Source organism: Blennius ocellaris, assembly GCF_963422515.1.
Source record: "Blennius ocellaris genome assembly, chromosome: 11".
NCBI lineage: Eukaryota > Metazoa > Chordata > Actinopteri > Blenniiformes > Blenniidae > Blennius > Blennius ocellaris.
Genome location: NC_137660.1, coordinates 20,274,729 through 20,285,873, shown reverse-complemented (window position 1 = coordinate 20,285,873; position 11,145 = coordinate 20,274,729). Strand labels below are relative to the sequence as shown.

Sequence of the window (11,145 nt, the reverse complement as noted above, 5' to 3'; positions counted from 1 at the left end):
CTGTTCCAGAGTTCCTTTTTTTTTTTTTTTTTTTTTTTAGGTTTCCTTCCTGTCACAACAGGAAAACTTTGAACTGCAAGGTCTTTTGGAGTCAAGATCTCCTCACATTATGGTGACATTAGCTTTTCAGTCACCAAGCTAGGGTCACCGTACCTGTTGGTTTTGTTTGCAGTGTGGCACCGTCCAGTATTAGGATAAAGGAAACAAGAAGAAAATCCTCTTGGGATTAAGGTCAAGTAACAGGCTATCACAAAGCAACTTCCTAGGCCATTGTTTCTGTTCTACAACTTTCCGCTTGATAAGAAAGGGGGATAGGGTAAAGATTTTGATGTGAGGCCTAAATGACCTGCTGTAAGATGATCTGACTAAGTCAGAGATGTAAACATGACCGATTTCATTTATTCATACACATTTCGGTTCAGGAGCCACACACAGCCAAATATAAGCTCGACTGGGAGGGCACAGAAAGATGAAAACTTGTAAAACTTCTGCTTTAGTTTTAGTGCTGAAAATGCATTTTAATCATGCTCATATATAATTTACACAATGTCTAATGAAGAACCTGAAGGAGCAATAATATGAGATGAATGACAATGTATGTTTATATACAATACCTGTTTATCTGGACAGTGTTAGGATGAGGCTTTAAAATGTGGTTTATGTTGTAACTGCAACTCTAACTTGATCAGTCAGGTTACTGTCCGTTCTGTCTCCTGTCTCACAGGGCTAAACACACATTCCATCTAAATGAATGCCTTCAGCTTTAAGTGTGTGACTGTCTGTGTTTGTCTGGCAATAAACAGAATAGACTCAGACTATCCAGGGTGGATCCTGCTTCATTTTCTATGGAGCTATGGTTGAAACTTTGCCATATCATCCCACAAGCTGCAATAAATGGTTGTTGGTCAATCCTATTTTTCATGCTTATTTTATTGCTTTTCCAAATATATATATATAATTTTAATTTTTCTCTCATTTATTTTGGTGTCAATTTAAGCTGGACACAGACTTTTAATTTCGATACACAGGGAGGTTCTGGAATGACTCTTTCCCAACAAATCATTGAAAAACCAAATAAAAAAAACACACTTTAGAGCCCCACCCAAACGATGCCTCATCCCAGCAGCCAACTGCAGAGGCCATGAAGACACTTGACCTCAGGAAACACTTAGCACTGAGATCAGGTGTTCCGTCATCTCTAGCTCAAGCCAGAGACTTAATAACCTTCATTAAAAGTGACCCGAGGCAAACATCAAGACACGAGTCTACAACGCAGCCTCAAACAGGAAGGGGTGCTGACTCTGCCATCCATAAAATGCTTGTTTTTGTTGGCGAGCACAACAGCTGACAATGGTTTGTGGTCTTCGATGGATCAAAGAAGCAAAGAGGGGATTCCTCACAATGTTTGCCCTTTCGTGTAATTTTTTTGGCAATAAGCTTTCTTTTGAAGTAAGAATGACTAATGTGCTCACAAAATCCAAAAGAAGCAGGGTTTGGTTACTAAATATGGATGCCACCACGCAATGTTATTGTGCTTCGACATATATGTAAATAAAGGCACAGCAGAGTTTCCAGCCACAACTAATGTGATTCATAGACTCTCAGTAGATGTTGTTTACGTTCAGTCTTTCTTTGAAGCATTAAACTGGAATCAGATAATCTGAAAGATAAGATGCAAAAATTCCAGGAAGGCCAGCCAAATAATCCTTTTTCTCCCATTCCGCCAGGACAAGATATGCAGTCCCGTCTTCATTATTAGGAGTGTTGAGACTTTAGATCCAGGAATAAGACAGATTAAAATAAAGATCTTTGCAATTTTCTTTACTGTTGATTGCCGCTCACTTACTGGAATTCAGTCCAATTAGGAATTTCCTTCTAAAACTGACACATTGCTTCAACAAAAGATATTATATATATATTAATGTGGGTTTGTTAGAGGTAGTTCATATGTAATGAAATGTTCATCTTAATTTTGCAAATAACCCCAAAATATCACAAATACAAATAATAACATTATTTATTCATATTCTTTGCACAGCATAACTCTTTTAAATAAGAACATATATTGCTTGAATGTACAAAACTCTCTAGCATGAAACAACACAGTATCGTACCCAAAATACAAATTACAAAATAAATATATCTTTCTCTGTAGTTTTCAAAAATCTAAAGAATAGCATTGAGACTATAAAACTTTTGAAAGAAAGAATAGCATTTTCAGTCTCTTACAAATACAAATAAAAGGCACAAATGATGAATTCATTACATTCAGAGAGTTTCTAACACAATCCTAAATAATTTAACTTTGGTTGCTATGTTAGCTAAGTTGAGAAATGTGAGCTGGGAAAGATTGCAGCTCATGCAACAGTAATTTGGGTAAAACAGCCTAAAAACGTGGACGTATGCATCCAAGAGCATTCTATTGCTTTTCTTGGTGAAAGTGAACAACCTAAATATTGTTACTTTCACTCATACAGTGTTATACTTTAGCGTTCATTAATTACTCCAGTGTTGGATTAAATGGCTACTTTTAAATGATGGTTACATGGTCTTTCTTTTTATATAAATAACTGTTAAAAAGTAGCTCCTTTAAAACATCACTGCCAGATGTGCAAAGTCAGAACTACCTGAAATCACCTCTAACATCAGAGTCAAAAGTTGAGTAGAACATTTCCAGTGTTAATAGTTTTGAGTCCAGTTTGATTTGAACCGTCAGCTTCACATCATCTGATCTGTCGCTTAATGTTTCAATTGCAAATCTTGCGAATGCTGACATGCACATGACTGTTATTGGCTGGTGTGAACGGGGAAGGAAAACACAGAGAATGTCCATTGCTGCCCCCGCCCTTCCCTTATGTCATCAGGGTGTATAAGTAGAAAAAAAAGAGGAAATTTACACAGGAATGTAACCCTTTTTCTTCTTGTTTAAAACTGGAAGCTGGCCTCCAAACAAACAGTTCACATACCAACACTGCTGCCATCAAGTACACCCTGACCGGAAGCAATTCCTCTCAACCTCCTTTAATTTGAAAGGAGTGCATTGTTCCAGGGATGTGGTTACACACCGTCTGAAACCTCAGAATAAGTCTTGCTCCTTCCCTCTCTTTCATTGTCTTAAAAAAAGAAACACAGCAGCCACTCAGTTAAGTACTGCATCACTCCATGCAGAATGCTCTTTGCTCATCAGCTGATCCAAATCTAACCTACCGGTACTTAGAACACTCTCTGCCATGCTGCTCTCGACCTTCATCAGCTCATTTTCTTTCGGGGTTTAAAATAAACCAACGTGGCTGTGGAGCGTTTCTAAACTATTCTGCCAAACACAGCTGTGTTACCCGAAGCACAAACACAGCAGGGTTGTTCCTGTTGCAATTGTTCAGCTGGAAGTGGATTCCCTTCAGTAGTGCCTCCGGCCCGGCCTGGTTACCAAAGGCAAAGACAAAAGACCAGAGAGAACTTGTGCTATGACTGCATGAAGCTTAAGGTTTCAAACAAAAGAGTAGATTGAAAGAGAAAGTCATGTGAATTTAAAATGATTAGTGCAGACTCTTATTTGATGATCTCCAACACAGCCTCAGCCAGAAGTGTGATCCAGGCAATCCGGGGAACAAGAGCTGACGCATCACTCCTTTCAAAAGGAGGATTTTGTTCAATAAGCTGATATTCATTTATCACTTTTCTGTATTCTCTCTCAATAGAAACACACTTGTAGTCGCCGTAGTTCTCCTGCGCCATGGAAGGAATGAGGTGCAGGCAATTGGACAGCATCTGCAGACAGGGGCTGCTGCCGCCGCTGTGCTCCCAGGTGTACATGGCGTGGTAAGAGTCTATGGGACAGGACAGATAGAACGGGACGTTCTTGGGGACTGAATGCACCGTCCTCGAATTCAGGGGCCGTGGTGACACCGTTTCCCGTTTGCTTCGGTTCATGGACTTCACTGCTAAAAACAAACAAACGAGTAATCAAACGGGATGAACCATAAATAAATGTGTACATGATTTAGTAGTAGTTACCTTGTCTTGAGCACACACTTATTCCACCGTTCTTAATGTTCTGAATGGAGCCACTGTGAACAAAAATCAAGGCAATGTGAGCCTGCGTCAGTTTGCCAATCAAAAGACGTCAAGAAACGTGCGCGACTCGTGGAAGCTCGTCACACTCACACGACAGTCGGGGTGCATCCAGATGCAGTCCAGGCGCAGTAAGGGTCCCGAGCCAGAACACAGTCTGCACAGGAGCTGTTGTACTCCTGACACCTCTGGAGGTCCACAGTAGAGATTTTCTCCGAAAAACCTACAACTAGCTTTTTCTGAAACATTGATAATTAATTAATTCATATCTTACTGCGCAAGAACCCAACAATATAGAACAACAATATAGTATATTTACAAAGACCAATGTATTTGGTCTGTACCTTCTGAGAGTCAAGCTTCATCACTTGTATGGTTGACGTGTTGGACAGCTGCGTTTGAGAGATGATGAAAGGTTCCGATCCAGCCTCCAAGACTTTGTGGATTTTTCCAGAGTCTGAAAAGCAAGTTGTTGTTTCAGGAGCGATACTGCTGATTTTATATTTCACGTATATATGCCTAACCCACCCAGACGCCACAGACAATAACTGATTACATGGCAATTCAGCAGAAGGACAAAGTTGGTGCGAATATGAAAACCTGAGCCTGTGCTGACCTGTGTAGACTTTGCTTGAGAGCGACATACCTGTGGCCAGAAACAGCACATTGTACATGTTCTGGTCTGCGGCCTGGACTCGGTCCACAACGATCTTGGTGTAGTTGTTGCTGCTTATGTAGAATGGGGCTGTATAATGCAGAGAGTGAACCCAGTCCGTCATCTCAGGGTAATCCTTCACGATGTCGATGGTGGCCCGTGGCAGACTCCTGCTGTTGCTCACGCACTGTAAAACACACAGACACAAAGTTTACTTTGCTTAGGAGCAGTGTGTAATCTGTGAGCGCGGGTCATTCAGGTTAAGGTATACAAAACTGACAGGAAACCAGTTTCTTAAGGCAGTAAGTTCCAAAGTGAACTCACTGGGCCCCTTGGAGGCGGACAACGCCACACTCCCGAGGGGGGTGGGTCATAGGGGTGACCCTACAAGGTTTTGCCTTATTTGACGTTGCTAAAATAGTAAAGGAAACAATTGATTTTTTTGTTTTACGACAATGAAAGGAAACTCTGTTCATAATACATTCAGGATCCCCTTTTAGCTCCATGACAACATGGTAAAATTCAAACAGGCCCTTTCACAATAACTACAATAGCGAGATGGAAACAATTAACGTGTTGAAGCGATGCACAGAAACGTTTTCCGTGCTTCCACTGATTTGTGTAACATGTGTTTATTTGAGCCCTAAATTACACTGAGACACGTGACATACATTGGCAACAGTAAGTGACCACTCAAATAGAACTACCAAAATAAAACCAGCAGAGGAAGTTCTGTCTCTGCAAAGCTGCATAGCAACAGAACAAGTCCTTACTGTTCCTGGCCTCGGCTGAGGGACGTCGTTGTCATAGCCCTTGAAAGTTGAATTCTCAAATACGTCTTCAATCATTCCTATTGAGTAGACGCAAACAGCTGTGGAGTTCCTGGCAAAAACAAGAAAACTGAGGTTATCATGGAAATCATGATTAGTGCAGATTTGTAAAAGTCAGAGTTAAACATGGGCGTGATGTGAGGCTGCTGGACAAACATTATTGATGGTGGATTTGTCTCAACAGTATTACACATAGGGAGGATAACTATGATGTCAGTGTGTGTTACTTGTGGTGATGCTATGATGCTGAAATAGAGTAGAGCAAGTAAAAGTGTCTAACCAGCTGCTTGTGAATAGTGCATAGACTTTTGTGTCATGCCAGTTCTCGGCGTGCATAACATAGATGTCTTGAAGACGGGTGAAGTAGAGCGACTCGTCAGGAAAGCCACAGACAAGCCGAGCCTTGAGAAAAGATGTCCACATGTTTTGGAAGAATCTCTTTGATCCACCTTCGTCGACCTGCAAAATCAGACAAACAAAGTACGTCAAGGAGACTTTTCTCGAAATGCACCCATGAATCAATTATTATGACTGACAGGATATATAAAGCGACGTTTGTCTCCGTCGGTCTCCTTCCCCATTTTGCATGTCGCGCTTTGCACAGACATGACGTCATCAAAAGCAGAAGTGACTTAAACGAAGCATCGAGTCAGAGAATTTTGCCTCGAGACATTTTAGTAATCGAATTACTCGAATAAACTCGGGGAATCGTTTTAGCCCGAGTTTGGATACTAAACACCTGATCGCTTTTGAGTCAAGTTTGGGTTTAAACAGGTGCAAAACAGGGAGGTTCAAAATACTTTTTCCACCACAAGTACAGCATCTGGAGTTATGAATCCAAAAAGATAAAGGCTAATGGGTAGAATAGAATAGAATAGAATAGAATGAGTATTCCCAGAGGGAAGTTCTCACATTAGGAGGGGCAACATCCTGCAGCAGATGGTTACATGACTAGATTAACTCAATACGTCAATGATGTGTAAACCTGTCATTTCCTGCTATTGCACTCATAAAGCAACTCGGTTAGTCACTCTGCACACACCCTATCAAAATTAACCGCCATTAAACTGGGAATGAAGGCTGATGTAACCATTGTAGCTACGCCACCATCAAATGGCACTGGCTTCAGAGATGGTGTCATTTTGCTTTGGGTTTATTTCTCTGGTAGATTAAGGAGGATTGTTGTAAGAAAAACAGAAAATGTTCTTTTGAAAATATTGAATCATTCATCAGTTGTGATGTCGAGTAGAAACTAGACATGAATAAAAAGTGAAGGCAAACATAATACACGAATATAGATATTTTCTCTAAACGAATAACTGACTAAAGCAAAAATAGAATTAAACTCATATCAATGACGTTGCTTGTATGTTTATTGACACAACATATAATCAGTTCTTTTTATGTATATTTTTATTTATACCTAATGCATATTCAACTTTTAAAAAAACCTACATATTAGATATTTTGCCCTGTATACTGCATAGATGTGTTGCTCTACGTGTGTGAAAATAGAAACTGCATGTTCATCTCTAATTTAAATTCAGTGATTCATGAAGTAATTTATGAAGCCGTTTATGTTTACAGGAACTAAACCGATGCCATGCAGTGACAGTAGCTCAAATAAACGGTGACATACTACTCTATAACAAGACAAATGTTCTTATTAGGATTAATGGAGTAGACTTTATAGCTTGGCTCCAACAGTTTTTATAGTTCTATTATTTTTATACATTGCCTTGTTTTTGTGTTTCTTGGATTTCCTCATATTTTGTGATGGCCGATGTTACAGGCCCTCTCTGTGCTCAGTGCTTTTGTTCTGCCCTTGTTTGCCCTTCCACCCACCTGCCCTGCTTGGCTGGCTGCCCATCTCTGTTTGCCCATACTCCTCATGTTTCTCACCTCAGGATTTGTATTTCCCGTTTAACAGAGCTCCTCTCTTTTGATCGTCAGTGATATAAACAGGTTGGATCGTCAGTTTCTATCGTACCTTACAAACTCTCCCAACACGAGATATCCAGGGGTCGGCCTCCAGGCTTGGGTCTGAGTTCTTTTCCCGGAAAAAGATGTAAATTTTGTCATTGTCAGGATCATCCTTTCGTTTTACCCAGGATGCTGAGATAAATGTGGGTTCTGTGGGAGAAAAAAAAAAGACTTGTTTTTAGTAAAGCATCCCACTGTTTGAGTTACAGCATGGAAATGGGAGGCAGCAGACAAGAAGTTGGAACAGTCAAACAAAGCCAAAGATAAACACAAATTTCCAAGAGATGGACAAGTCAATGTTATTGAATGATTAGAGCTAATGTTGCTGTTGGTCTTCACTACATTTCTTAATAGAAAAGATACCTTCTGTCACGTAAAGTAAAAAAAATAAATCAGACAAAAAAATATTTTTTGAAGAAAATGACACTACTGTATCGTTTCCATGTAAATAATACATCACCCTTGCAACTCTCCTTTCATGCGAATGATTTTATATGTAGCCACATCACAATACTAATGGACTTAATGCGAGATAGTCATCATGCATTATTTAACTGGAGTCATTCACTCACCTGAGACCCAGCTGTCGTACATCCAGACATTTGTCCGGCCGCCTGCTTTTCTTCTGAACTGTAATGAACTTCCATCTGCATCCAAAGGTGCCGCTGCATATAGATCTCCCTCTAAAAATAACCAGGACACATCACATTAGAGAAGTGAAGATATTCAATTATGTAGTACATTTTTGTGTAAATGCTTCCACCTGGCAACTCTGTTATTATGCAGGTCTGCATGCATTTTTTAAACCAAGTGTAAAGCAAGAACCCGTGTTTACCGACATACCTACTGAGAGCGATAGGTAGTTCTGAGTGTGGACAAATGGAGAGATGCCAGTCCCCTCATAACTCCGCATTATTTCATGAGTCTCATTTTGCACTGAAGGAAACTGCAGAATGACAGAAAAGTAACATGTAAAATGGTAAAAGCCCGAGACACGGAGCAATTCAAGTTTAATTAGAAGCACGAGCACCAGACACTTTAATCAACTTTGCAGCGCTGCAGCCAGTAAAGTTAGCTGGCCACAAACCCCCCCCCCCCCCCAAAAAAAAACACCAATATGTTACACAGATGTGACTGTACACATGACATTCAGTGTTGCTTGCGAGCACTCACAAGTTTCCAGCACTGGGGTCTGTGTCCATTCGTCCCACAGACAAATAAGCTGTCCTGAAACTTCTCAATGACAGTGACGACGTTTTCACAGGAGTTCTACAATACAGAGAGCACAAACCAGAGACATATGTTTGGATGATAATTCACTATTTAGCACTTTATGATTGGTGTACTTTAATTTAAAGCAACTGACCTCTTCACACTGCTGTTGCCCTGTTGTTCTCAGAGGGAATTTCTGCAAAAAATACAATTTGGAAGAGAAAGACAAAACTTGAGTTTCAGGCCAGAACAGAATTCCATTTTCCAAGAAGAAAAGAGAAAGAAAGTCAACACGTTTCGACTTTTAGCATAACAGTGATTAGAAGGGGTTGTGAAAACTGTGGTACAATGACTAAATTGATGAGTTGATTCAAATGGTTATTGTGCCCAATGTATTTTGTACAGAAACATGAACATTTGTTTAATTTTATTACGCTATGACATACCAAAGTGATGCAAAAAAAAAAAAAAAAAAAAAAAGCTAAAATAACTGAAATCGAACTGTGCTGAAGTTTGATCTATGCATTTGTAAAGTAGCAGCGTGATCGATTGAGGACAAAAATTACAGCTTTCATAGATTTTAGGTATCGGGTTTCCTTTACTAAGATAAAGTGCTTCACTGCAATTGATGCTGCAGCACGACTCTCATCTCTTAATGAAAATAGGATCCGTCTCTCCGCCCTGTGCTCGGCAGTCCAAAACAAAATTCAGGATTAGGATTAGCAGGGCTTGTCTGACAGTGTTTTCCAGATCCTCACACACTTGAACATGTCATGTGGCATGTGTCTGTGAGGTATCTTCAGTCGCGTTTAATCAGCAGCTTGCAGGCGTATATTTGCATTTTTTGAGACGGCCATATCAGTGGGAGCTGGCAGGCAGACAGAACAGACTCCTTGAGAAACAATAGGGTCTGTGAAGGCCATCTGTTACAGTAGCATCTAATTATAACCCCAGATCAACTTCAATCTTCACAGCCCAGCTCAAAAACTGCACAGAAATCAAGCTGGGAGTACACGAAAATGAGCATAGAAGTACAGTAACCACAACGAATGGCATGGGTAGGTAGGTGGGCAAATAAATAAATAAATACATACATAAATAAATTAATGCTACAACAGAACACCCACCTCTGTGATGCTATAATCATCCACATCAAGTTTCAAGACAAAATCGGTTCCTCCAACATAAAGTTCCTTAGAGTCCTCCTGATAGAGGAACACACTGTGGTTCTGAATAGTTTGATACTCAAATGCAGCCGTGAAAATATCTGAAGGAAGAAAAAAAAAGTAACATTATCACATGGACGTGGGCGAAAATGTGTGCAAGTTTTACTGAACCACGAAAATGTCAACGTTGTGCATGGCGTCTTTTTCGAGCGATCTTAATGAATAATGGTGATGGTCGCAACAAAATAATGGTAGACTACCTGAGTCACTGTGGTGGAAATACCTTACCTTTGCTCAGAAGTCTGGGAGTATTTTTCAAACCAAGCGTCGGAGTGTCTTTTAAACCTGCACCGAGGAGGAGTTGAAATTCCGCAGCAAGCCAAATATATCCTGACAAAAATCCCTTCATTTTCGCTGTTGAGCAGCTCTGTTATCCTCCTTCTCCTTCTGATGCTCGTGTGTGCAGTGTCAAGCCAGCCCTCAGTTCGGAAAACGACGTCAAGCCAGCCCCCACTCAGTTTAGCGGTGACGTTTCAATGAACGAGGTGTCGCCTTCATTCAGATAGTTGATAAAACACAAATTGACTAATAACAACAACGAAATACATGAATTTGTCATTGATACAAACTATTAAAATAACATATTACTAAAACGTATAACTCCACGACTGCACGAGCGCAAAACATCGACGGCGCGCCTCCTTATTCCCAACGCCCGGGACGCACTCATTCGCTCTTAATAATGAAGAGGTCTTTATTACTAAGACAGTAATACTATGAAAGTAGAGGGGGAAAGCCTGCAGAGATATTCTGTGTCCTCACACTGACGAGTCGGGGAAAAGAATCGAAGAGACCCAAGAGAGAGTGCACGGTTAAATGGTCTTAAGTTAATCATCTACCTCCACCTCCCAAAAACTAAAATAGCACCTGCAAGAGAGGGCTTTAATGCGCCTTCCCCGGCTCGCTCCGTCTGACGAGAGCTGCCATGCTCCCCCGCCACCACCATCACACACACACTAGAGCAAACGCGTCATATTGGATAAATAATAATTGGCTTTCCAGTACAAGCTGGAGCCATGACAGCAAATGCACCTACAAAATTCAAGAGGAAATTTTGTGTACCTGCCTTTCGTTTGAGCTCTACGGAGCCCCCGAAGGGACATGGAGATTAAAAAAAAAAAAAGGATGAGGAAAAAAAAAAATACTATCTCGAGAACTCGCAATAACT

At 40.5% G+C, this 11,145-nt stretch overlaps 1 protein-coding gene across 1 annotated transcript; it reads right to left on the bottom strand.

The window, feature by feature from the left end:
* Nucleotides 1-1,999: 1,999 nt before the first annotated feature.
* On the bottom strand, nucleotides 2,000-10,353 carry sema7a (semaphorin 7A (JohnMiltonHagen blood group)). Its single transcript, XM_080504205.1, has 14 exons — nucleotides 10,206-10,353; nucleotides 9,879-10,018; nucleotides 8,906-8,947; nucleotides 8,713-8,808; nucleotides 8,383-8,485; nucleotides 8,112-8,222; nucleotides 7,547-7,689; nucleotides 5,837-6,015; nucleotides 5,500-5,608; nucleotides 4,718-4,913; nucleotides 4,416-4,528; nucleotides 4,165-4,310; nucleotides 4,015-4,067; nucleotides 2,000-3,941 (listed from the first exon to the last, which is right to left on the bottom strand). Exons 1-14 carry the CDS (start codon nucleotides 10,324-10,326, stop codon nucleotides 3,550-3,552), a joined length of 1,944 nt encoding a protein of 647 aa, XP_080360331.1. The 5' UTR covers nucleotides 10,327-10,353; the 3' UTR covers nucleotides 2,000-3,549.
* Nucleotides 10,354-11,145: the final 792 nt, after the last annotated feature.